Source organism: Didymosphaeria variabile (genome assembly GCF_027946475.1).
Source record: "Didymosphaeria variabile strain IMI 356815 chromosome Unknown scaffold_4, whole genome shotgun sequence".
Classification (NCBI taxonomy): Eukaryota; Fungi; Ascomycota; class Dothideomycetes; order Pleosporales; family Didymosphaeriaceae; genus Didymosphaeria; species Didymosphaeria variabile.
Genome location: NW_026611623.1, coordinates 1509758 through 1536562, shown reverse-complemented (window position 1 = coordinate 1536562; position 26805 = coordinate 1509758). Strand labels below are relative to the sequence as shown.

The following is a 26805-nucleotide window of genomic DNA, read 5'->3' as shown; positions in this document are numbered from 1 at the left end:
ATGACCACGAGGAGTAGAATTGACTGAGTCGTGGCGGGGAGGGCCACTCCAGAGTATGATAGACACTGCAAGGTATGACAGGCTACGCTATGTTGAAACGGTACGACTAACCCACCTCAAGAAGCAATTTTCTGACCTCTTTCAGTATGAGATGGTCTATCACGTCTCTAACCCCGTCCTCACTACGAACTCACTTCTCCATCAGGACACAGCAATGGATAAGCGGCCGGGGAAAACCACTCGTGAGCTGAAGGTGATGACTTATCAGAGGCAGGGGACGTGTCCCCAACCGGGAATCTTGCTGAGCTACTGCTCGGGCCAGGGCGCGAGGAGCGACGGGCATCCATACCATGCCCAGGTGCAGCTGAATAAGTTGGATCACGAAGCGGAAGTGCCGGACTGGCAGTTATTCATGCTGTCAATGAATATTCGTTCAATGCAACAGCACCTGTCGAGGCTGCAAAGCGAGTTATGGCTGGGTCTTTCTTCCCGGTTTTCACACACCTGTCGAGGTAATTTCTAGTAGCGTCACAGAGGGTGTAGAAAATCCTGTCGTCAAAGGGCTTGAGCTTATAAAAGACTTAGAGGGAAGTTCTAGAAAGACACAAACTTGTCGAGTCATGTCCTGGCCAATCCAACTGCAAAATGGCAAGCTAGACATGCTTAATCTATATGCCATGCGCGCTCTGTTCTATACCTCCCCAGAATCTTAATAGTATATCTGTATTACCCTCTCTTCTATCTTCTAGCGCCGTCTTCATAGTAGTAATTTAGTTACATGTTATGTTACCATAGGTAGTCCTTGTATGTACGTCGTAGAACCATTTCTCGGACTCTTTATTAGGAGATATTGTTATCGCCTAAGGATCATCCCTGTCGCCTAGGAGTGAGTTCACACAATTATATTGTCTAATACTCTAGCTAAGCTAGCACTCACGTTCTGCTGCCTTCACCTCACTTAGCCGCAGCAATCGCGTTTGTAACTCACCGCCTTTGTCGGGTTGCGCTCCTTCCTTCACTTGCACGCTCTTCTCTATTATCTACAAACGCGTCAAGCACCGTTAATTCTGTTACGCCGATAAGAAATCTTTGCTACAGACCTGACGCCAGCCTCTTTCCCACACTCAGCACACCCACCACGCCCATCATTACCGATTTTCCGTTGCGCACAGGAAAGTGGATGGAGCAACGCCCTCACAGACCGTCAAGAAAGCCGCAATCCCTCGCAGATCTGTTCAATTTCAAAGGCACCAAACAAATACAGCTACCTGAGCTCTCGAAGTACACACTGGAGCACCTAAGAATGCAACGGGCTATCTTCGACACGTCAGGACGTGTCCCGTTGCTGGCCGCGATTCGGCAAGCTATGGACGAGGGAGGAGTCAAATCTAATGACCCTCATGAGCCTAAGTCTTCGACATGTCTCGATAGACTTTTCCCATTCCTTGATGGTTTCAACTTGGTCCCGCATGATGATGATGATTGGCTCGACGAGATCTGTCTCAAAGGTTTCGACGGACTTGCATACAAAGTCCCACTTGCTACGATCCTCGCTGATGGCGAGCGACTATATGCCTGTCTAGTGCACAACAATCAGGACGAGCGCATCTTGAAGCTAATGTCGTACTTAATGGAAAAAGGATGATATACATTAGATGAGATTGATGAGCTTAGGGAGCATGGCCTGGTGAGATTCGACGCCTGGATTCTATTAACTGCGATTAAGTCCCGCTCGCAACTAACTACGATTCTAAAGACCGCGCTCGTGTACAAGGGCGCGGTGGGTGGAAACAACATCGAGTTTGGGAAGAGATTTGGGGAGGATCTCGTCCGAGTGTGCCGCCTTCTGCCTTCTATCCACAGCGCTTCTCTAGGGACTTTAGCTTATTCGAGGCTACTCTCTTCTATAAATCGAGATCCAGCTATGTTGGAAGCCTAGAATGGAGTTCCTACTCCGGCGCTTGACAGCAGTTCTACTAACTTTGCTAACTAAGGCAGCGTAAGTGTTGAACATCCAACCTACTATGCTCCACTGATATTTATTGTATTAAGTTGAGAGATTCTGTTCTTAGCTTAAGGCTTCTCCCTTCTTTATTAGAGTTGCCTTATGCTTCACAACACCCGTCTAGGACTCCGGCGTTGGCAACCTTACTGGGAGGATTGGATCTTCCGATTCGTACCTTGCTAGTAGGATCGCTGTCACACGAAGATCGCAACAAGGTGAGCACCAAAATGGCTGTTACTTATTTATCACTTCTGACCTTCAATAGAACACATCGATTTCAGGTTCTCAAGTGACCCTGGACTTCATCAGGAAAATGGAAGATGCACAAGCCCTCGAGCGCAACGGAAGGAAAAGGCTGGGCCCGATGCAACAGCGACTCCAGCATCTGAATGACGACATAGAGGCAGCAAAGCAGAATTTGGCTCTGCTCGAGCAGGAGAGGACGAAGCAAACGGTTAGCATACGATCGATCGAGGAGCAGGTCGAAACTGCGATGGAAGTACAGAGGAATGGGGCCACTAGCATCGATCCTTAGACGTTGAGATTCCTTAAACGATTGGGAGACTTTGTGGACGACAAGCGTACAATGCAGCGCCAGCGACGCTGAATGTTATGCTCCACAACCTGGCACTACTAAGATCGGTCGATGACTAGCATCAGAGGGATTAAGTCCGCGTACGGAGGATGCAAGATCAGGAAGAGCGTTGGGATGGAGCAGATGGACCCTCCAGCTAACGTACGCACGTTGGATAGCGTAATTTGCTCGATCAACGTATTGAATTGGAACGTGAACCGTCAATTTGATCTTCCCGGGTCTGTAGCTAGTATTTGCAACGTCTTCTACGTTCTTGGTACTCGAAAACAGGAATTTGACCTGCTTCAAGAAGGATTTATCTGCCGTTCATAAACATTCTTAGGTGTCGCGAGCCGGGTGACCTTCCGGTTCAGCACCCCAGTCATCTCTGCCTCTGCTGGAGGAAGAGCCGTTCTAAAGCTCAAGTGCTGAAAGTAGTCGAAGCGTCGCCCTCCATATGTGTCGGCAAACTGGGTCGCATTTTTCTGACTTAATTTAAATTCGTCAAATGTGCCGGAATGTTTTTCAGCTGCGACCTGAAACTCTAGCGACACCGTGAGTGTACTTGAGAGATCCTTGAGCTCAAGATAGCTGCTGATGTGATCAACGAGTTCTTGCGGTAGCTTATACATAGCAGGTGTCCCCGTGGTATCTGGAGAAGCGGGCTAAACGGCTGTTCTGCCCTTTTGGGAGAGACATGCCAGTGTCAATTGTAGATCTGGAGACTAAGTCGTATGGACGGGAAAGAGCTACAAGGGTAGGTTGTATTTCAATTCGCTAGTTCCGACCACAGTGGGCGTACAACACCGAATATTGGGGCGTAGGCTCACCATATAGGCGGTCATCTTGGCTCAGTCTTCGAGGGGTTACGCCTGGTCTTTTCAGCCGTCACCACTGTGTATGCGAGCAAGGGATTTCCCAGGGCCCAACCGCCCTTCCACGTTGAAGAGACCGGCGAAGCACGGATGGCGAGCGTTTTCGAGCTATCCCGAGTGTGTCAAAGCCTACCTGCCTTACATTGCTTGGGGGTTGTTTCTCTAGTCACGTGATTTCAAGGATTTCTAGGACAAGGTCACTGACTTTGGAACTCCATGATGGGAAATTCGAACCCAATGATACTCGCGGGGGTCCGACCTTACCACGCTAGAACAATTTGCTGGCGTGGGGTGCACGAGAGTTGCACAAAATTCCTCATCCTCTTTGCTCACCATGTCTGAGTTTGGAGCTTGAGATGCATGCCATACCTGATGAGCGGCAGCGTTTTCCATCGCTGCACGCGCCAGCACGGCTTCACGAGACTTTGCTTGTTGTTGAATGGCCAGGCTTTGAATTTGCCAGTGCATTTGTCCATTCACAAATTGCCTGCGTTCCGTCTTTTTCTGGGCACCGGATGCAAGGCCCCTGTCTTCATCCTTCACCTGTTCGTATTGGTCGCTAATCTTATCGAAGTGTTCTTGATTTGCGCTCTTGTTCCTGAGGATCTACTAATGTCTCCGAGCTCGGGAAGTCTTTCAACGACCATTCCTTGCTAAGCATCGCTCGTCGATCGAGTTAGTACATGCCCTCTGAAATTGCAGGCGGGGCGCGAACAGGCTCCGTCTTGCTAGCTGTACAAGGACTGGTACACTTGACACTTCCGCGAAGTTTTGACAGTACACGGCTTATTCGATAAATTCTCTGCCATGAAGCTATGGTCTTGTTCTATTCACTCTGGTCAATATCTTACCCCGCCCTAGAAGGAGAGGGGCACATAGTATACTCACGATCTAGCCAATCTAGTCGACTCTGGGCCAGAAGGCTTCTTCAGCATCCAATAATTGCTGCCACACCTGTTCCGCCCGCTCCTCAATCTGCTTTCTCACGCCTCCATCGCCGCGTATCGCATCCTGCACACCATCGTTCAAGATCTTCTCCAAAGTGTCCACAAAGTTGATGAACTCATCATTTGTCCAATTTGGGATGAACTCCTTCCTCATTGCTCCCCCATCCGCATCCGACGCATTGCTCTTCCCTGTTGAACCTTCCGCTTGCTTCTTCGCCCAGCTCCACGCTTCAAAATAGACCTTCTCAGTGGCCCAAAACAGTACCACCCCTTCCAGCCACGGCAACACCGGTTCAGACGACTGGCCTGTAGTCAAGCTATCGAACAACTTTTCGAATCTCCTGAGTCCCTCAATCTTCTTCTCCTCTTTGATGCTCTCGCCATTACTCTCGGTCAGATCAACGTCAAGGTCATATCGCTCTGCTACGTCCATGAAGAATCGCTCTTCTCGCCTAATATTGACGATTGCATCGACAAGCCAATCGACCAGGCGAGGATCTACGGATCCAGCGGACTTACTTGGCGTCGGCTTCGATGGCATCTTGATGATTCGCAGAAGTTCTCCGGTGAGCCGGATGTAGCCTTGCATATAGAGGCGGTCATTTGCGAGCCAGTGTGAGATAAGCGGTTTGGACAGGGTGCCGGAAGCGGCTCGAGCCAGGAAGCGCGATTGTGTTGCGCGGTTGAATTGGTCTTGATTAAGGGAAAGGAGATGTGAGGTCAGGGATTGCGACGCCATTATGAGGGTCTGATGCTGTTTGATGATGGAGGTATTGTGAACGAGCAGTCGAAGGTGGACAGATGTTGAAAAGAAGCCGGTGCCAATGGTATGAAAGTTTAACTGGCCCCACACTTGATTCAATGAACACGTGTGTGCCGTGTGAGGTGAGCAGCAAAATACGCCGAATACGCCGCTCACCAAGCCATCCTCATGTCGTCTGCATCTTGCAACATATAAGCAACTGCGGTCATGCCTTGTCCTGCCAGCTGCAATGAGGTGCAGCCCAATGACGTCATCTATTTGTGATTGTGATACCGATGAGCGAGATCAGGATGGAGTACCAATGTTCAGCTCGTTCAGTTCGCGCTTAGGCACAACTTTCTCATGCGCACCGCGTCCCGGAGTGTTTTCATCCTTCCAACCCCATCGCCCATCTTTCTCTTCCCCATTGCTTATGCCATTCAGCACGTTCACTACATATTTGCCGACAGTAGGCAAGAACTTCCAGCTATGGAAACTGCCACCTACAGCTAGATAAAGATTGTTGAGCTGAGGGTGTGGATGTTGTGTGATGAGTTGGTCCTGCGAGGGAGTGATGGCGTCCCAGCACAGACGCCAGTATTCTGGGTCTCGCGATGCAAAACTTGGGATGGTTTTGGACACGATAGATTCCAAGGTCTCGGATTGTAGATGAGATGAGACGTTGGTCTGTGTCGTCTCAGGAGGTATCGAGAGCCGATGCCGGTCCGCGGTCCTAATCGTATTCGTGAACGATCGCGCATTAGTAAATTTCAACATGCGGCTTCCATTCGGAGGCGGTAGCACCTCTCCTCTGTCTCCATATACGATCACTGGCATATCCTTGAGCCTCTCGTACTCCTCGTCATTTAACCCATAATGCACGACGCAGACTCCAGCAGCCGTGACTTGCTTCTCGATCGTATCGCGATCTTTTATGTTTAGGATGCCCTCGACTTCACACAGTAGCTGAGACGTCCAAGCACCAGTAGCAAGTAGTATCTTGTCCGCCTCGTAGATCTTGCCGTCTTGAGTCTGTACACCTTTAATTCCATTCTCACTTAATAACAGCAATTCGACATCGCCGCATTCATACTTGACGCCCCTACCCACTGCATCCTCCATCATCATCGCCACAGCATCCCCAGCGTCTGCCCATCCAGCCTCAGGATTCCAATAACCCTTCTCAATCTTTGGGTCATCGAAACTTGTCTCCCGTAGCAAACCATCCCACCTCTCCCTGAGATTGCCATCAATCTCTATGTCGCTTGTCGAATCGCTTCCCCGCGCTCGAAGATTTGCCCGTATTCGCTCCGCAAGATCGCTCCCCTTGTCGCTCAACATCACCCACCCGCTCTCGTGAAAGAAGCGCTGACCGTCCTTTCCCTGGAGGACAGGCCAAGTCTTCCATGCATGAATGGCCTCATATGCGAGGTCCATATAGAACGGTGTGCTGTAGTCTGCGCGCACAATCTTGTTGATGTCGGTGGATGCGGCATGGTGAGGCGGGAAGGGCGAGCGGTCGAGGACAGTTATCGAGCTGGGGTCGGCGTTTTCGAGGGAGAGATGATACGCTGTACTAGTGCCAAATATGCCGGCGCCGATGATGAGAATATCAGATCGAGCGGCAGCGTGAGGGAGAGCCATAGCAGGGTGTTTTGGAGCCTAGAAACGTCTGCATGGGGGTAGTGACATATTAGGATTGTAGGTCAGTGCAAAAAGACCGAGTGTTAAAATGTGAAAGCCTGGGAAAAGCGATAGTATTAGCTTGTGGTCGCGCCAGTATTGCTTGCACAGTCTAACGCGGTGAGCGATGGTAGTCGTTATCTCACGTGGTCAGACGCTCCGCTAAGGTGCGCTAACTTATTAAAGTCTAGTAAACTCTAGCAAACTCTAGGGCTAATTAGAGGCTAGGGCTAGACTATATAGCTTTAGTAAAGTATCTAAGGGATAGTTATAGTATATTTAGTATAAGATTAATTTTATATACTATAAGAATATAAGTTATTACTATAAATTATTAGATATTTTTATATACTTATATTAGACTATCTCTATTATAAGTTCTAGTTAAAGATTTTAATATATACTATTAAACTAGCTACTTTTTAATTACTAAAAAGAAGGCCTTAGTAATAAGATATATAGTTAAAATATTACCTACTTAAGTTTATAATACTATATTTAAATATTTAAGCTCTGGCTATAATAAGTTAGTAACCTTAACTACTCTTACTAACTATACTCTAATTTAGACCCTTATTAAATTCTATATAGTAATAGCTATTACTTATCTACTTTAAACCTATATTAGATTTATTAGACTAAGCTACCTATATATATACCTTTTAGACCTACCTTAAGTATTTAGTATAATAGAAATAAGCTAGAGACCTTAGTAGTTTATTATAGTATATAGATATAAAATAAAAAGGCTAGAGATTTCTAGGTAGTTTAGTAGCTTTTCTATATTCTTTTATACTAGACCTATTAGTACTTAATTAATCTAGGCTTTTATCCTTATATATATACACTCCTATATACCTCTAATAGAATACCTATCCTAAATAGACTTTTAAGTAACTAGCGTTAATATATTATATAGAAAAGCTCGCCTTAGCTAGTAATAGCCTTATAATAATATTATAATAAATATAGACCTATTAAGAATAGACTCTAGATTCTAATAGCTATTAAATCTAGAGAGGGTAGCTAATTCTAAATAGGTTAAGATTAGTTCTTAGGTAAGACTTACTAAGGGAAGAAGAAAAGTATTATAATTATAGTAGGACTAAGTAAGGTAAGTAGGGAGAATTATACTTAGAATATTAGTAATAGAGGTAAGCTAGATTAAGCCCTATAGGCTAGCTAGATAGGTAGCTTATATTATCTATTATATAATAAGGTCTAGTATAAGTAGAAGACTTTAGGGATCTTAAAGACCCTAGGGACCTTAGAAGGTTCTAAGACCTTAGAGTCTAGATAGAATCTTCTAGATAATAAAGAATAGTATATAGTCTAAAGGAACTTTAGAATCTTTCCTATTTTTTATAGTTAAAATTCTATAGTTAAAATTAGAGTATATCTTCTATATTAAGATCTATTAGTCTTCTTATATAATTATTACCTTACCTTCTATAGTAAGGTTAGAATATTCTTTTACTTTCTTATTATTATTTATCTACTCTCGTCTACTAAATACCTATAAGGTACAACCTAGGTTAGGTACGTAGAAACCCCTTATAATAAAAAGGTTCTTATTAATATAGAAGTATCTTATAAAGTATAATAAGTTAATAAGGGTAGCCTAAGTAAATCTAAATAATAGATTAAAACTTAAATTAAATATAAATATAAGGTCTTTATACTTATACTCCTATATACTTAGTTTAGGTAGTAGTTAACTATTACTTATTAACTATTAGTTATATATCTAATAGTTAACTACTACTTATTAACTATTAGTTATATAATATCCTCTTAGTACTTAGTAATATAGTTAAAATATATACTCTACCTAGATAAGCTAATAGTAAGTATTATTATAATATAAAATAAGGTCCTAACCCTTACTTAGGTCTAGATTCTAATATTATTCCTCTTCTTCTTAAATTTATTCTTAAATAACGTATCCCTTAGTTACTATTATATAAGCATAAGCCCTATATCTATTAATCTAGTAGGTGGCTATAATACCTTCTAACTTCTATTTCTATTAACTCTATTTATATAATAAAATTCTTAGAGCTAATATAATATTATAATTATAGTAGGACTAAGTAAGGCAAGTAGAAAGGATTATACTTAGAATATTAATAGTAGAGGTAAGCTAGATTAAGCCCTATAGGCTAGCTAGATAGGTAACTTATATTATCTATTACGTAATAAGGCCTAGTATAAGTAGGAGACCCTAGGGACCTTAAAGGCCCTAGGGACCTTAGGAGGTCCTAGAACTTTAGAGTCTAGATAGGATCTCCTAGATAATAAAGAATAGTATATAGTCTAAAGAGACTTTAGAATCTTTTCTATTCTTTATAGTTAAAATTCTATAGTTAAAATTAGAGTATATCTTCTACACTAAGATCTATTAGTCTTTTTATATAATTATTACCTTACCTTCTATAGTAAGGTTAGAATATTCTTTTACTTTCTTATTATTATTTATCTACTCTCGTCCACTAAATACCTATAAGATCTAACCTAGGTTAGGTACGTAGAAACCCCTTATAACACTTTAACTACCTAAAGGTATAAGATATAATAGTAATACTAACTAGCTTATAAGTGTTAAGGGCGGCGGCTAGAAGTTCTACTTTTAGGCCTATAACTAATGTAGCCATAGTTATAACTAACTAGGCTAATTAGATTTAATAACTCTAAGAGTAACTAGCATAATTAATAGGATAGTTCTAGGGGTAGGTAATAGTTACTACCCTAATTAAAGGAACGTTTAAAGTCCTAAAACTCTTTAATAGAGACTAAGAAAAGTTAAAACTATTCCTTACTAATATAGAGCTATATAATTACTCTTATAAAGCCACTATAGGTAAAGAATAAGACTAAATACTAGCTACTAGAATATATATAGTAGGATAGGCCGCTAGATAGATATAACCCCTAGTAGATAATTATATAGAAAATAAGGATAATATTAAGAAATATTAGGAGGACACTAAACTAGTCTTTAAAGATTAGAAGTTATTCTAAGAATAGATAACTATTATATTTAGTAAAGTTAATAAAGTAAAGTAGGCTAAGTAATAGATCTAAAGGCTAAAATAAACTATATTAATAGGTAAGTATACCTTAATATTTAAATAACTTTAAGCTAAAATAGACTAGGATAACACACTACTCTAATTAGTATTCTATAATAGTCTAAAAAAGTTAGTAAAGGACGGCCTTATATACTATATAGAACCTAATAACCTAGGAGTACTAATAGAACTAGCTATATATATAAATAATTACCTATATAAGTAAAACTAGAAAAAGTAGAAAGTAACTAAGCCTACGTACCACTAGAGAGCTAATACTTAAAGGAGGTATAACTATAGGGATAAATAGAATAAAAATAGTAATATAATAATAAGGGATAAAGTATAAACTAAAAGGGAATATACCCTATAGTAAAAGAAGTAGGATAAAATCTACTAATAACGCTTTAAGGATAAGGCTTACCTAAGTTATAGAAAGTAAGGGTATTTTAAAGCTAACTACCCTAACTATAAGAAATAAGGTAAAAAAGCTAATATAATTAAGATAGCTATAGCAACGCTACTACTAGAGATACTAGAATTAGGTAAAGTACCTAATAATACTATAATACTAGATTCTAAGGAGGAATCTTAGGAAACCTAACTAACTAATTCTAAAGGGTATCTAGATAAAGACGGCTACTAAGTTACTAAGGAAGAAATAGTAGTATATAGGGTAACTAAGTAGTAATACTAGGTCTATAGAGAACTTAGGCACTAAGCTAGGTAGTACTACGTAAAAATAAAGATTATAGAACTAGATATATACTAAATATATAAATAGGTAGTAACCTATTAGGGGAAGCTATAGAACCCTACCTAGTAACTTAAAATAGTTAACGTATATATATAGAAAGAGTTCTAGTAATACTATATAATAGACTATTTCTACTACTAGAATAGAAGGAGCTAGGTATAAGAAAACTAAAGAGATAGAAAATACTATAGGTTAGAAAAAAATAAGTGCCTAGATAGGAACTATTACATACACTAATTTAATATCTAGAAAAGGGACTATAGACCCCTAGTATAGAAGGTATACTATATAGATAGCTACCCTATCTATTAGAACTAGAAATACTTAATAGGTAATTAGCCTAAGGGCCCTAATTAATATAATAAAACCCTATAATATAAATACGTAGATACGTGTTTAAAGTAAAAAGACATAGACTACGTAGAAACCTAAGAATAAATAGACTATAGAAGGTAAGAATACTTTAGATACTTTAGTAAGAAGGAATCTATAGTAATAGATCTATTAAATCTAAACTATAAGTTTATACTATACTAGGAGTGTAAAATAAGGGGCTATTAATAGCATAAAGAGATAGATAAGGAATTAGAATACCTATATATACTTATAGTAAGCTAATAATAGAGGAGAGTAATAATAGAATACCTAAGGGATACCTTAAAAGTAAGGTCTAAAGTATAATACCTAAGGGGAAAGGTATTAAACCCCTTTAGGATAGTACTCTAATAACTAAGGACTAACTATTTACTATATAAATAATACCACTATAAAGGTATATATAACTAAGAATAAGAGTAATTAAAAAACTAGTATACCACTAGGTAGGGAGCTAAGCTAGTGTAGGCATTCTAAAGACTTATAGGGCGGAAGCTAAAGGCACTATAAAACTATAAATAATAAAATAGATTATAATTAGAGGATTCTAAGTAAAAGCTTTAATAGACCCTAGTGTAATAGGATATCTAATATTACTAGAAATAGTAGAAAAATATAATCTACTATATAGAAATAAAGAGGTACTAGCCTAGTTAGAAATAGTAGATAGTACGCTCTCCTAAGGCTATAGTAGAGGCTAGCTACGCCTAGAAATAATACTACTACCTATTAGAATTAAGGGATTTAAAAGCTAACATAGCTTTATAATAATAGATTTAGGAAGCCTAGAAGCTATTATAGAATATAACTAGCTAGTTATATATAACCCTAATATAGATTAGGTAAAACAGACTATAAGGAGTTAAGGAGTAACCTTAAGGGTTACTAGCACCTAATACACTAAGTAGGTGTAACCTATAACCCTAGAAACTCTAAATAAGTAGGTTAAAAGATAGACTAGGGGGATCTTAGCTATCTAGATAGCTAAGATCCTAAGAGAAAACCTAGAATAAGTAAAAATTATCTAGATATAACGCTTAGATCTCTAAGAAAGAATAAGAGAAATAACTATTCTACTAGAATATAAAGAGTATATAGAACTCTTTAAAGAAATTAAGGGAGAAAAACTCTCTAACTACTAAGAGTAGGATTATAAGATACTATTAGAAGAAGGTATAAAACTATAACTAGAATAGCTAAGGCTAATATCTATAGATTAGGAATAGGAACTAAGGAAATACTTAAGAAAAAACCTAGTAAGAGGTTATATCTAAGATAGTTAGAGCCCTATAGTGTTCCCTATCCTATAGGTACCTAAGAAGAACGGTAAGCTATAACTCTATATAGACTATAGGTAGCTAGATAATACTACTATTAAGAACTAGTACCCTCTACTACTAATAATAGAGCTAATAGATAGGCTCTATAGAACTAAATAGTTTACTAAATTTAATATACGCGATAGTTATTATTGCATATAGATAGCTAAAGGCTATAAGTAGAAAACTATATTTAGGACCTAGTTTAGTCTCTATAAATATATAGTTATACCTTTTAGACTAATAAACGCGCCTATAATATTTTAGGCTATAGTAAATAAGGTACTATATAAATACTTAGATATGTTCTATATAGCCTACCTTAATAATATACTTATCTATTCTAGTAGGACGCTAAAAGAATACATAGAATATATAAAGAAGGTACTTAAGAAAATAAAGGAGTATAAGTTACTCCTATACCTAGATAAATATAAGTTTTATATTATAAAAATAGAGTACCTAGGATTTATTATCTTAAGGGAAGGAGTATCTATAGACCCTAAGAAGATAGCTACTATATAAAAATAGCTAGTTTCTAAATTAGTAAAGGATATCTAATCCTTTCTAGGGTTTACTAACTTCTATTAGAAGTTTATTAAGGACTATTCTAAGATAATAGCATTATTAATAGATCTTATAAAGAAGAAGAATAATAAGGTTATCTAACTAATTATTAGGAGACTACTAGAAGTATTTAAAAGGTTAAAGAAAATATTCCTTATAGTACCTTTACTATAGATGTTTAACCCTAAAAAATCTATAAGGGTAGAAATAGACGCATTAGACTATACACTAGAAGTAATTCTCTTATAACTAGATAAAGATAGGAAATAGAGACTAGTATTCTACTATTTCTAAAAGTTCTTAGGAGTAGAACTTAATTATAATATTTATAATAAGGAACTACTAGTAGTAGTAGATACCTTTAAATAATAGAAAGCTTAACTTATAGGAGTACACTTTAAGATAAAAGTATAGATAAACTACTAAAACCTTACTAGCTTTATATTAACTAAGAAGCTTAATTAATAATAGGTATAATAGGTAGAATTTTTAGTAAACTTTAATTTTACTATTTACTATTAACTAGAAACGCTTAACGGCGCTATAGACGCCTTAAGCTAAAGATTAGACCTAATAGAGGATAAGGCTAACCTCTATAATACTATATTATAAGTGCGTAAGGATGGAACGTTAGAATATAACTAACTAAAAATTAAAGCTTAAGCAGCCTCTTTCTAGTATATAGGACTAGAGGTATATAACTTAAGAGACTACTCCTAACTCTCTAGGGAATAAAGAGAAGAGTATAATCTATTCTAGAATAGTTTTAATAAAACCTAGAGGGACCACTAATAAAGGGTAATTATTAGAGACTAATATGCACCTATCTTAATTAGGAAGCTATATAGATCTAGGGAATAGGGGTACCTAGGTATTAAAGAAATAACGCGTTATATTATAAATAAATATACTATCCTAAAACTTAAGTAAAAAGTTATAAAGGAAATAAGTAACTATTTAGTATATTATAAGAATAAGCCTAAAAGATATAAGCCTTATAGACTCCTATAACTACTACTATCTATAAAGAGGCTATAGTAAAGTGTAATAATAGACTTTATAGTAAAGCTCCTAAAATTACTATAACTAGGAATAAAACGCATATGCGATACTATTATAGTTATAGTAGATTAACTTATAAAAGCTACTAAGTTTAGACTAATAGAAGAATCTATATTAGTAGAGGAACTAGTATATAAGGTAGATAATATACTATTTATAGAATATAGCCTACCTAAAGAATTTATTATAGACTATAATAAACTCTTTACGTCTAAATACTAGAATACGTTTACTATAATATTAGAAATATATAGAAAACTCTTAATAAGTTTCTACCCTTAAATAGATAGATAAACGGAATAAATAAACTAAATACTAGAATAGTATCTTTAGTTCTACGTAAATAAATAGTAAGATAATTAGGTAGAACTCTTACCTATAGCATAATTAGCGTATAATAGCTCTAGGTTAGGCTTAATAGGGTACTCTCTACACTATACTAACTATAGATATAAACTAGTTATTTATTAGAATTCTAGAGATGTAGAAAGTCTTTTTATAGGAGCTTATAATAAAGCTTAGAAAATAAAGGAACTTTATAAAATCCTATATAAAAGAATTATATAAAAATCCCTCTTAGCATCTAAAAATGCAAATAAATAAAGAATTAAGGGACTAACCTTTAAGAAGGGGGATAAAGTTTTCCTATTATAAAAAAATCTAAAAACTAAAAGGTAAAGTAAAAAACTAGATTACCTATAGGTAGGCCCCTTTAAAATATAAGAAGTTAGAGGACTAGTTATAAATAAATTACTTCTACTTATAGGTACTAAAGTATATAACACCTTCTATAAAAACCTTCTAGAACTAGCACCGCTAGATACTCTAATTAAGACCTAGCTAGAACTAGAAGATAATAAGTATAAAGTTAAGGATATTAAGGACCTAAAAATAGTTAAAGGTTAGTAGAGATACCTAGTTAAATAGAAAGGATAGCTAGAATAGTATAATATATAGGAGCTAATAAGAAACCTTATAAACTATAAGAAATTACTAGAGGACTTCTACTAAGAAAGGGGACACCCTTAGAGAGATTATATACTAGTATAGTAGAAACTAGGTTAGGAAAAGTAGTAGTAAAAGCTAAAAGATTAAAAGAAAGGTTAGCCTACAGCTAGGTAGAATTAGTAAATAAAGGTAAAAATAGTAATAGTATATAAGTACTACTAGAAGTCCTACCCTCTACTAAGCCCTTCTCTTATAACTAATCTATTACGTTAGTAACCTAGAGATTATAATAAGTAAAGGAATGTTCCTTTACCTTAACCTTAGCTAACTCTAGTTTAAGGTAGGTAGTTTTAGTATATACCTAAAGAAGAGCTAACTACTTCTACTTTTTCTCTTTATAAACTAAGGTCTAATTATCCTTAGGAACCTATAAGCTATAATTAATATAAGCTAAGATATAACTAGTATATTAACCTAAGGTTATATCTATAAAATAGTAGAGTTTTAATTTCTAATAATACTTATAACTAAGTAATATCTTAAGGCTTTAGGATTTAACTTTTAGCGTATAAGTATAACGTTTCTAAACTAATAAGTAAGGAGCTTTAGGCATATTTAGGATAGAAAGGAAAATCTAGGTTAGGGTATAACCTAAGTAGGTAAGAGGGCTAGCGCACCTTTATACGTCTAATAGGTGCTAATAGGCTAGCTATACTATAGGAAGCTAAACTAGGGTATTAGGATAATACTCTTAAAGGGGGGGATAATATTATAATTATAGTAGGACTAAGTAAGGTAAGTAGGGAGGATTACACTTAGAATATTAATAATAGAGGTAAGCTAGATTAAGCCCTATAGGCTAGCTAGATAGGTAACTTATATTATCTATTATATAATAAGGCCTAGTATAAGTAGGAGACCCTAGGAACCTTAAAGGCCCTAGGGACCTTAGGAGGTCCTAGGACTTTAGAGTCTAGGTAGGATCTCCTAGATAATAAAGAATAGTATATAGTCTAAAGGGACTTTAGAATTTTTCCTATTCTTTATAGTTAAAATTCTATAGTTAAAATTAGAGTATATCTTCTATACTAAAATCTATTAGTCTTCTTATATAATTATTACCTTACCTTCTATAGTAAGGTTAGGATATTCTTTTACTCTCTTATTATTATTTATCTACTCTCGTCTACTGAATACCCATAAGGTCTAACCTAGGTTAGGTACGTGGAAACCCCTTATAACATATAACTATAGAAACCCCCTATATTAGGTATACTATAGAAAGTATTCTATATTATATTATAGCTAATTCTAGTCTAAAGTGTACTAAGTATATTTACGCTAGAAAGTTATATATAGATATATTCTAGTCTTCTTTAGATAAGACTTATAAAGAGTATAAAAAAAAAGGTTAAAAAAAATAAAAAAAAGTTAGTAACTATAATTACTTAGTTATTATAAAATAAGAGAATTTTAGTATAGGCTAAAGAGTATATATATAAGAAGGTTTTATACCTAGTAAATAAGCTAACTAAGGAGAGTAAAGAGATAAATATAACCTCTTTAGACTATATTTTTACTAATACCTTAGTTAGGTTTTCTCCTACTATATAATTAATAATAGACCTTATTATTATAAGGGGTTTCTATATACCTAACCTAGGTCGTACCTTATAGGTATTTAGTAGACGAGAGTAGATAAATAATAATAAAAAAGTAAAAAAATATCCTAACCTTACTATAGAAGGTAAGGTAATAATTATATAAAAAGACTAATAAATCTTAATATAAAAGATATACTCTAATTTTAACTATAGAATTTTAACTATAAAGAATAGGAAAAATTCTAAAGTCCCTTTAGACTATATACTATTCTTTATTATCTAGGAGATCTTATCTAGACTCTAAGATCCTAGAACCTCCTAAGGTCCCTAGGGTCTTTAAGGTCCCTAGGGTCTTTTACTTATACTAGACCTTATTATATAATAAATAATATAAGCTACCTATTTAGCTAGCCTATAGGACTTAATCTAGCTTACCTTTATTACTAATATCCTAAGTATAATCCTCCCTACTTATCTTACTTAGTTCTACTATAATTATAACATTATCCCCCTCCTTAGGAGTATTATTCTAATACCCTAGTCTAGCTTTCTATAGTGTAGCTAGCCTATTAGCGCCTATTAGATATATAAAGGTGCGCTAGCCCTCTTACCTACTTAGGTTATTATTAAATCTAGAAAGGGTAGCTAGTTCTAAATAGGTTAAGGTTAGTTCTTAGGTAAGACTTACTAAGGAAAGAAAGAAGGGGGTTCTTATTAATATAGAAGTATCTTATAAAGTATAATAAGTTAATAAGGGAGGCCTAAGTAAATCTAAATAATAGATTAAAACTTAGGTTAAATATAAGTATAAAGGTTTATCCTTATATTCCTATATAGGGATCTTACTTAGTTACTTAGGAGCCCTAAATAACTAAGTAGGTTATATAATAACTCTTAGCTACTTAGTTATTTAGGAACCCTAAGTAGCTAAGTAAGTTATATAACTACTATCTAAGTAACTTAGTATATCCTTATCTTATTATAATCCTAGTTTATTATATCTTCTACCTTTATAAGCGCCTAAACTTCCCTACTATTATCTAGTTTATAATATTATCCCTCCCCTTCTTATTCTTTACCCTAAAGAATTATGCCTACTAACTATTATCCTATAAAGCGTTGCTATAACCTTATTTTTACTATTAAAAACTATAGTATTATTATAGTATTAAAATATTTATTCTATTAGTTATACGCCTATGTTTATAAGGTCTATATTAGTTTAGGAAAGTATAGTAAGTGTTAGAAGTAAGATTTAAAGTGTAATATTACTATTACTTAGAATAAGTTCTTATAGTTAGTTACTAAGAAGAAGAAGTTAGAAGTGTAATTAGATAAAGTATAAAAGAAGTAGAATACTACTTTTAAAGCTATATACGTAGCTTAAGTAAAAGAGAATTAGTTAAAGAAGTAGTTATTATAGAATAAGAAGTATACTAGTAAAGTTATTATAGTAAAAAGTATAGCGTTAGTAGAGTTAGATAAAGATTCTATTTAGCCTACTTAGCCTACTAGGCTTCGTCCCTCTATCTAGTTAGTAATAGATAATCTTTCTTCTAATTTCTAGAAAAATATTCCTTCTATATCTAGTAGCTAGATACGTCCTTACCCTCTTTATTATATAATAGGGTTCTAAAGGTTTTATTTATATTCTCTAACCTTTTATTAATAGTTATCTAGATTACTTCTTAGTTTCTAAGTATTTTTACTATTAGGGTATTCTTTCTACTTAATAAGGTACTATTAGATTCCTTTATAGGTTCTTATATATATAATACTTTTAACTTTAAATTTAGTTTCTTCTTTAGCTCTATAATAGAAGATAGTTTTAACTAGTGTCTTAGGGTCTACTAGTTCTAATAGTAATATATAGAATACTAAGTATATTTTTATATCTAGTAGTAATTCTAATCTATAGTTTACTAGTAATATTTGTTTAGAAATATAAAATAGTCTAACCTTAATATAATCTAGTTTCTTATACTTTTTCTTCTAAGTTTAAAGGTTCTTTATAAGTAGATATACTTTATCCCCCTTCTTTAGCTAAGGTGCCATTTTTCGTTTCTAGTTTATATATAAAATACTTTACTATTAAGCTTTCTTAAGGTTTTCTTAGAGTTTATTATATATTTTTTTTATATTATCTACTATATCTATGGCTTCTTTTGCGTTAATATTCGTTAGTAGTTATTAGTTAAAGAGATTTAGATATTTTCTATGTATAGTATAGTAAGGTGTTTACCTTATTACTATTAATACCTTATTATTATATACTAATTATGCCATAGGTAGTAGTAAAACCTAGTTATTTTTCTATTTATTATAGTATATTTATAGATATGTTTCTATAGTTTAATTTATTCTTTCTATTTTTCTATCTATCTGTAGATAATATACTGTGGATAGTTTTTATTTTATTCTAATAAGTGCTATAAATATTATCTAGAAGTTTAATATAAAGAGTTTATCTCTATTACTAATAATTATCTTTAGAATACCATAGTGTCTAACCTATTTATCTTAAAAAAGATAAGCTAGTTCTTTAGCTATTATATTCTTTAGACATGGAATTAATTTAACGTAGCTTATAAATTAATATATAATTACTAAAATGCTATTATATAAGGTTTTTATGGCTAGGTTAATTAAGTCTAGTATTCTAGTAATAAAGTCTATAGTAATGTCTTTAAAAGGTGCTATTAGTATCTTAATTAGTTATATTTCTCTATATTTAAGGTATATACTATATTTGTTTTTCTAGTAGTTTATATATTTATAGATATACGCTATTATAGCTTCCTTAATTCCCTTAAACATATAGTTCCTCTAAATTAATTCTAACGTTTTTATAATGCCTGGGTATCTATATATTAGGTTATTATAGTATTATCTAATAATCTTAGTTTATAGTTGCTTTAGTACTTCTTAGTTTATAACTAAAAGTTAATTAAGTTCTACTATTAGTTTAAGAGATCTATTTTTATTTTTATAAAGAATTACTAAGTAGGTCTTAACCTTTTCTTCTACTAGATTACTTTATCTACTAAGTACATCTACTTGTCTATTTTCTTTTCCTACTATATAGATAATTTTAAACTTATACTATCTAGTAGTCTATAACCATCTTTATTATTATAGTATTAGTTTCTTTATTATTATAAACCTAAGTAGGTTTTTATAATCTATATAGATTTCTAGCGTTAAATAGCTAAGAGTATAGATTCTCTAGTATTTTAAGGCTTTAATAATAGCGTAGAGTTCTTTATTATATACGTTATACTATGTTTCTATGTTATTAAATTTGCATAAGTAGTAGGCTATTAGATGCTATTTACTATTTTATTCTTATTTTACGTATACTCCTAGTGTAAAATCGCTTATATTAGTTTTAAATTATAGTGGTTTATTACTTCTAAAATAAATAAGAACTAGTTCTATAATATATACTATTTTAAGGAGTTAAAATAACATTCCACACTTATTTATCTATTTAAAAGGCGTGTCCTTCCTAGTAAGGTTTATTAATAGTATTATAACCTTTACGTAATCTTTAATAAACTATTAATTAAATCTATAGAATTCTAAGAATTCTTAGATATTTTTTATAGTTTTTAGTATAGGCTAGTTCCTAATACTCTCTATTTTACTTAGTGCTATCTTAATTCCTTCTATAGTAATAACATGTCTAAGGAATTTAAGTTATTTAATATTAAATTAGTATTTCTTAAGTTTAATTCTTAAGTATACCTTATCTAGTGCCTTTAGTACTATCTATACATACTTAGTATAGTTAGATTTATTCTTAGAAAAGATAAGAATATCGTCTATATATATAATAATAAATATATCTAAATGTTTATAAAGTATATTATTAATAAGTACCTAAAAGGTTACTAGTGCGTTAGTAAGTCTAAAAGGTATTACTAGGTACTTAAAGAGTCTATAGCGTAATTAAAATACTATCTTCTATTCTTTACCTTTTCTTATTCTAATTAGGTAGTATCTATCTCTTAAGTCTATTATTATAAAGACTTTTACCCTTAAGAGTCTATCTCTAAGCCCTAAGATATTAGGTAATAGGTATCTATTTTTAATTATTATATTATTAATTACTTAGTAGTTAATATATAGTCTATCTAATCTATCCTTTTTTTTAATAAATATAAAAGGACTTACTACTAGTAACTTTAATAGTCTAATATATCCTTTTACTAGGTTTATTTTAATAAATTTATATTCTTTCTAGAGTTCTTCTTCTATCTTACTATATAGTAGTCTAAAGGGTGGCGTCTTCCCTTCTTCTAGGTTAATTATATAATTCTAGGGTTAATATTCTAGTAGGTTTACTTTTCCTTCTTTCTCTATAAATATATATATCTATACTTTATACTCTCTTAGTACTTCTAAGGATATACTTTCTTCCTTCTTCTTACACTTTATAACCTAGTAGTTCCTACTAGCGTCTACTAAGGGTAATTTCTATTTTTTAACTTTCTATTATAAGTTTATATTATTAATAATACTCTTATCCGCCGTTAATCTCTATTATTATGTGGGTTTAGCTTATAATGCATATTTATAGCGTTCTAAGGATAGTATTCTTAAACCCTAATTAATATATAGGTTATACTTCCTTAACTAGGGTAATTCTAATATAATATTATACCTAGATCTATCTAGTATATTAAGTGTGATTATCTCCCTATGTCTATAGATCTAAAGTATAGTAGTAACTTTATAAGTAATATATAGTATATTTAGTATTTAACTTCTATTTATAATATAGATAGGATAAGCTTCGTCCTTAAGTATTAGCTAGAGTTCTACTTATAGTACTACTTCTTAGGATATAAAGTTTTCTAATATGCCTAAATCTAATAGTGCCTTAATCTATATTTTATTAAGCTAAACTAGTAGCTTAATTAATACCTTACTATTAATAGTATTTAATTCTCTAATAGTATCTCCTTACCTATCTATAAGTCTTTAAGGGTTTCTTAGGCCTTAGGGGCTAGAATTTAGTCTAAAAAAGAACTATTCTTAGAAGCTAGGTAGTTTATATTCCCTTTTTATTATTCCTTTTACTCCTACCCTTCTCTTCTTCTACTATAGTTATTCTTCTACTATAGTTTCTCTTTAGAAGCTTTACCTTTCTATACTATACTTATTTCTATATAAATATTAATAACTGTCTTTAGTTAGTTAGGGTTTTTACTAAATTTATAGATACGCTTATTATCCTAGTATCTACTATAATTAATATTTAAGTAAGTTTGCCATCTATTTTAAGTGTATATCCTATTATAGAGTGTACTAGTTACTATATTTTATATATTATTTATATTTAGGAAGTATAACCTTTCTTGCTTATCCTATAGATGTTTATTATATTTATTAATTAGGTAATTATACTATTCCTAATAGTATTATTATTTATTTAGTAGTTATTTGCCTCTATATAGCTCCTTAGCTCTATAGTAGGTTAGGCACTAGTTATATCTATATTTAATCTATTAGATATTTAAGTGCTATAGGTTTTAGTAGTCTAGGTAGTACTTTTATAAATAGTCTAGGTTCTTATTATAGAAGTGTTTACTAGGGTCTTATTATATATATCTATAATCTACCTATTATCTATCCTCCTTTATAATAATTTCTAGTCGGCGTTTATTATAAGCTTCTAGTGGTATAGAGAATAATAGTAAGATTATTATAAGTAATAATAATATATCTCTATTTTATAGTTAGATTAGTGGTTTATCTAAGTATTCCTATATATTTACTCTATTAGTAAAGATTACTTCTTTACCTTTAAACTATAGGTAAGGTGTTAGTGTCCGCTTAACTTCCTTATTTACTATTTTAGATTATTCTTCTTCTATATTCTTATAAAGTTATAAATTAGTTAATAACTCTAGTCTAGATTCGTTATTAAGTGTAAGGTTATTAATAGTATTTATAATAGTCTATTCTTTATCCTTAATTTCCTTTATTAGGATAGTAAGTACATTTAACTACCTAATAACCTTATTCTTAGATCTATAGTTCCTAGTAATGTGGCCTAGTTTACTATATATAAAATATATATGCGTCTTAGTCCCCTAGTGTTAGGTTCTATCTAAGATATACATATTAGGCTTATAAAAGCCTAGTTCTTTTCCTTTTTCTTTACCTAAGTAGTTAAACTAGATATCTTCTATTAGCTAGTATCTATAGGAGTCTCGTAATTAGCGTTAAGATCCTTTTAGTGGCACCCTATAGACTATAGGTACTAGTTATCTAAAACTAATATTCCTTAGGTTACGTTAAAATTCCTATTATAGTGTAAACCATTCTCTATTAATCCTAATTAATTTATTATATAATTTATTAAGGGTTCTAATAATTCCCCTACTATGTAGAAGTTCTTCTTATAGAGGTTTCTTAAGACCTTATTTATATATTATTATTAGTAACTTATTATTCTAGTTAAGTTATATAGTATTCTTATAAAACTCTACTATATACTTAGCTACTAATTATTATTATATTATAGTTTAAATATTTTGTGCTATAATAGGTACCTTATTAGTAATTCTAAATATCTACTTAAGATATTTCTTAAAATTAGCATAGTCTTTAATAATATTAACTATGTCTATATAGTTATCTATATATTCCTTATCTTTATTATCGTGGTCTATTTCTAGATACTTAGTTATATAGGGTTAAATCTATTCTCTAGTATTACCTTATATATAAGTAGCTATAAAGATAACCTTTTATTTATCTTTAGGTTATTTATTAAGTTTAAAGAAATAGAGGTCTAACTAAAGAAGCTAGATATTAGTATACTTTCTATTACTATAATATAAGTTAGGTTTATATACTTTACTCTTAGAGTTACCTATTAGAGTAATAGCATTATTATCTAAAGCTATAGAAGAAGTAGGAGTCCTTATAGTTATATTAAGGGTATTTAAGATATTAAATCTAGAAAGGGTAGCTAGTCCTAAATAGGTTAAGATTAGTTCTTAGGTAAGACTTACTAAGGGGAGAAAGAAGGGGTTCTTATTAATATAGAAGTATTTTATAAAGTGTAATAAGTTAATAAGAAAGGCCTAAGTAAATCTAAATAATAGATTAAAACTTAGGTTAAATATAAGTATAAAGGTTTATTCTTATATTCCTATATAGGGATCTTACTTAGTTACTTAAGAGCCCTAAATAACTAAGTAGATTACGTAATAACTCTTAGCTACTTAGTTATTTAGAAATCCTAAGTAGCTAAGTAAGTTACGTAACTACTATCTAAGTAACTTAGTGCGTCCTTATCTTATTATAATTCTAGTTTATTATATCTTCTACCTTTATAAGCGCCTAAACTTCCCTACCGTTATCTAGTTTATAATAGTTATACCCTAACCTAGATTTTCCTTTCTATTTTAAACATGCCTAAAGCCCCTTACTTATTAGTTTAGAAACGTTATACTTATATACTAAAAGTTAAATCCTAAAGCCTTAAGATATTACTTAGTTATAAGTATTATTAGAAGTTAAAACTCTACTATTTTATAGATATAACTTTAGGTTAATATACTAGTTATATTTTAGTTTACACTAATTATAGCTTATAGGTCCCTAAGGATAATTAGACCTTAGTTTATAAAGAAAAGAAGTAGAAGTAGCTAGCTCTTCTTTAGATATATACTAAAACTACCTACCTTAAACTAGAGTTAGCTAAGGTTAAGGTAAAGAAATATTCCTTTACTTATTATAATCTCTAGGTTACTAACGTAATAGATTAGTTATAAGAGAAGGGCTTAGTAGAGGGTAGGACTTCTAGTAGCACCTATATACTATTACTATTTTTACCTTTATTTACTAATTCTACCTAGCTATAGGCTAACCCTTCTTTTAATCTTTTAGCCTTTACTACTACTTTTCCTAACCTAGTTTCTACTATACTAATATATAATCTTTCTAAGGGTATCCCCTTCCTTAGTAGAAGTCCTCTAGTAATTCCTTATAGTTTATAAGGTTTCTTATTAGCTCCTATATATTATACTATTCTTACTATTCTTTCTATTTAACTAGGTATCTCTACTAACCTTTAACTATTTTTAGATTCTTAATATCCTTAACTTTATACTTATTATCTTCTAGTTCTAGCTAGGTCTTAATTAGAGCGTCTAGTAGTGCTAGTTCTAGGAGGTTTTTATAGAAGGTATTATATACTTTAGTGCCTATAGGTAGAAGTAACTTATTTATAACTAGTTCTCTAGCTTTTTATATTTTAAAGGGGCCTACCTATAGGTAATCTAGTTTTTTACTTTACCTTTTAGTTTTTAGATTTTTTTATAATAGGAAAACTTTATCCCCCTTCTTAAAGGTTAGTCCCTTAATCCTTTATTTATTTATATTTTTAGATACTAAGAGGGATTTCTACGTAATTCTTTTATATAGGATTTTATAAAGTTCCTTTATTTTCTAAGCTTTATTATAAGCTTCTATAAAAAGACTTTCTACATCTCTAGGATTCTAATAAATAACTAGTTTATATCTATAGTTAGTATAGTATAGAGAGTACCCTATTAAGCCTAACCTAGAGCTATTATATACTAATTACGCTATAGGTAAGAGTTCTATCTAGTTATTTTACTATTTATTTATGTAGAACTAAAGGTACTATTCTAGCGTCTAGTTTATTTATTCTATTTATCTATCTATTTAAGAGTAGAAACTTATTAAGAGTTTTCTATATATTTCTAACGTTATAGTAAACGTGTTCTAGTATTTAGATATAAAGAGTTTATTATAGTCTATAATAAATTCTTTAGGTAGGCTATATTCTATAAATAGTATATTATTTACCTTATACACTAGTTCCTTTACTAATATAGACTCTTCTATTAGCCTAAACTTAGTAGCTTTTATAAGTTAATCTACTATAACTATAATAGTATTATATATATATTTTATTCCTAGTTATAGTAATTTTAGAAGTTTTATTATAAAGTCTATTATTATACTCTACTATAGCCTCTCTATAGATAGTAGTAATTATAGGAGTCTATAAGGCTTATATCTTTTAGGCTTATTTTTATAATATGCCAAATAGTTACTTATTTCTTTTATAACTTTTTACTTAAGTTTTAGGATAGTATATTTATTTATAATATAACGCGTTATTTCTTTAATACCTAGGTATCCCTATTCCCTAGATTTATATAGCTTCCTAATTAAGATAGGTGCGTATTAGTCTCTAATAATTATTCTTTATTAGTGGTCCCTCTAGGTTTTATTAAAACTATTCTAGAATAGATTATACTCTTCTCTTTATTCCCTAGAGAGTTAGGAGTAGTCTTATAAATTATATACCTCTAGTCCTATATACTAGAAAGAGGCTACTTAAGCTTTAATTTTTAGTTAGTTATACTCTAGCGTTCTATCTTTACATGCTTATAATATAGTATTATAGAGGTTAGCCTTATCTTCTATTAGGTTTAATCTTCTACTTAAGGCGTCTATAGTGCTATTAAGCGTTCTAGGTTAATAGTAAATAGTAAAATTAAAGTTTACTAAGAATTCTACCTATTATACTTATTATTAGTTAAGCTTCTTAGTTAATATAAAGCTAGTAAGGTTTTAGTAGTCTATCTATACCTTAGTCTTAAAGTGTACTTCTATAAGTTAGGCTTTTTATTATTTAAAGGCGTCTACTACCCCTAGTAGTTTCTTATTATAAATATTATAATTAAGTTCTACTCCTAAGAACTTTTATAAATAGTAGAATACTAGTCTCTATTTCTTATCTCTATCTAGCTATAAGAGAATTACTCCTATTATATAGTTAGATATATCTATTTCTACCCTTATAGGTTTCCTTAGGTTAAATATCTAGAGTAGGGGTACTATAAGAAATATTTCTTTTAGCCTCTTAAATACCTCTAGAGGCCTTCTAGTAATTAGCTAAATAGCCTTATTATTTTTTTTCTTTATAAGGTCTGTTAATAGTACTATTATTTTAGAATAATCCTTAATAAACTTCTAGTAGAAGTTAGTAAACCCTAGAAAGAACTAGATATCCTTTACTAACTTAGGAACTAGCTATTCTTATATAGTGGCTATCTTCTTAGGGTTTATAGACACTCCTTTCCTTAAAATAATAAATTCTAGGTACTCTATTTTTATAATATAAAACTTATATTTATCTAGGTATAGAAGTAACTTATACTCTTTTATTTTTTTAAGTACCTTTTTTACGTATCCTATGTATTCTTCTAGCGTTTTACTA

General features: G+C 32.4%; 3 protein-coding genes across 3 annotated transcripts; 1 reads left to right on the top strand and 2 right to left on the bottom strand.

Annotated features, from left to right (window-relative positions):
• Nucleotides 1-1366: 1366 nt before the first annotated feature.
• N0V89_005396 (uncharacterized protein) lies at nt 1367-2540 on the top strand (the record flags this gene model as incomplete). Its single annotated transcript, XM_056214173.1, has 3 exons — nt 1367-1623; nt 1675-1834; nt 2271-2540. The coding sequence occupies 3 exons, from the start codon at nt 1367-1369 to the stop codon at nt 2538-2540; spliced, it is 687 nt and encodes a 228-aa protein (XP_056071440.1).
• Nucleotides 2541-4354: 1814 nt separating this feature from the next.
• Nucleotides 4355-5140, bottom strand: N0V89_005395 (uncharacterized protein; the record flags this gene model as incomplete). Its single annotated transcript, XM_056214172.1, has 1 exon — nt 4355-5140. One exon carries the CDS (start codon nt 5138-5140, stop codon nt 4355-4357), a length of 786 nt encoding a protein of 261 aa, XP_056071439.1.
• Nucleotides 5141-5449: 309 nt separating this feature from the next.
• N0V89_005394 (uncharacterized protein) lies at nt 5450-6787 on the bottom strand (the record flags this gene model as incomplete). Its single annotated transcript, XM_056214171.1, has 1 exon — nt 5450-6787. The coding sequence occupies one exon, from the start codon at nt 6785-6787 to the stop codon at nt 5450-5452; it is 1338 nt and encodes a 445-aa protein (XP_056071438.1).
• Between the last annotated feature and the right edge of the window lie 20018 nt (nt 6788-26805).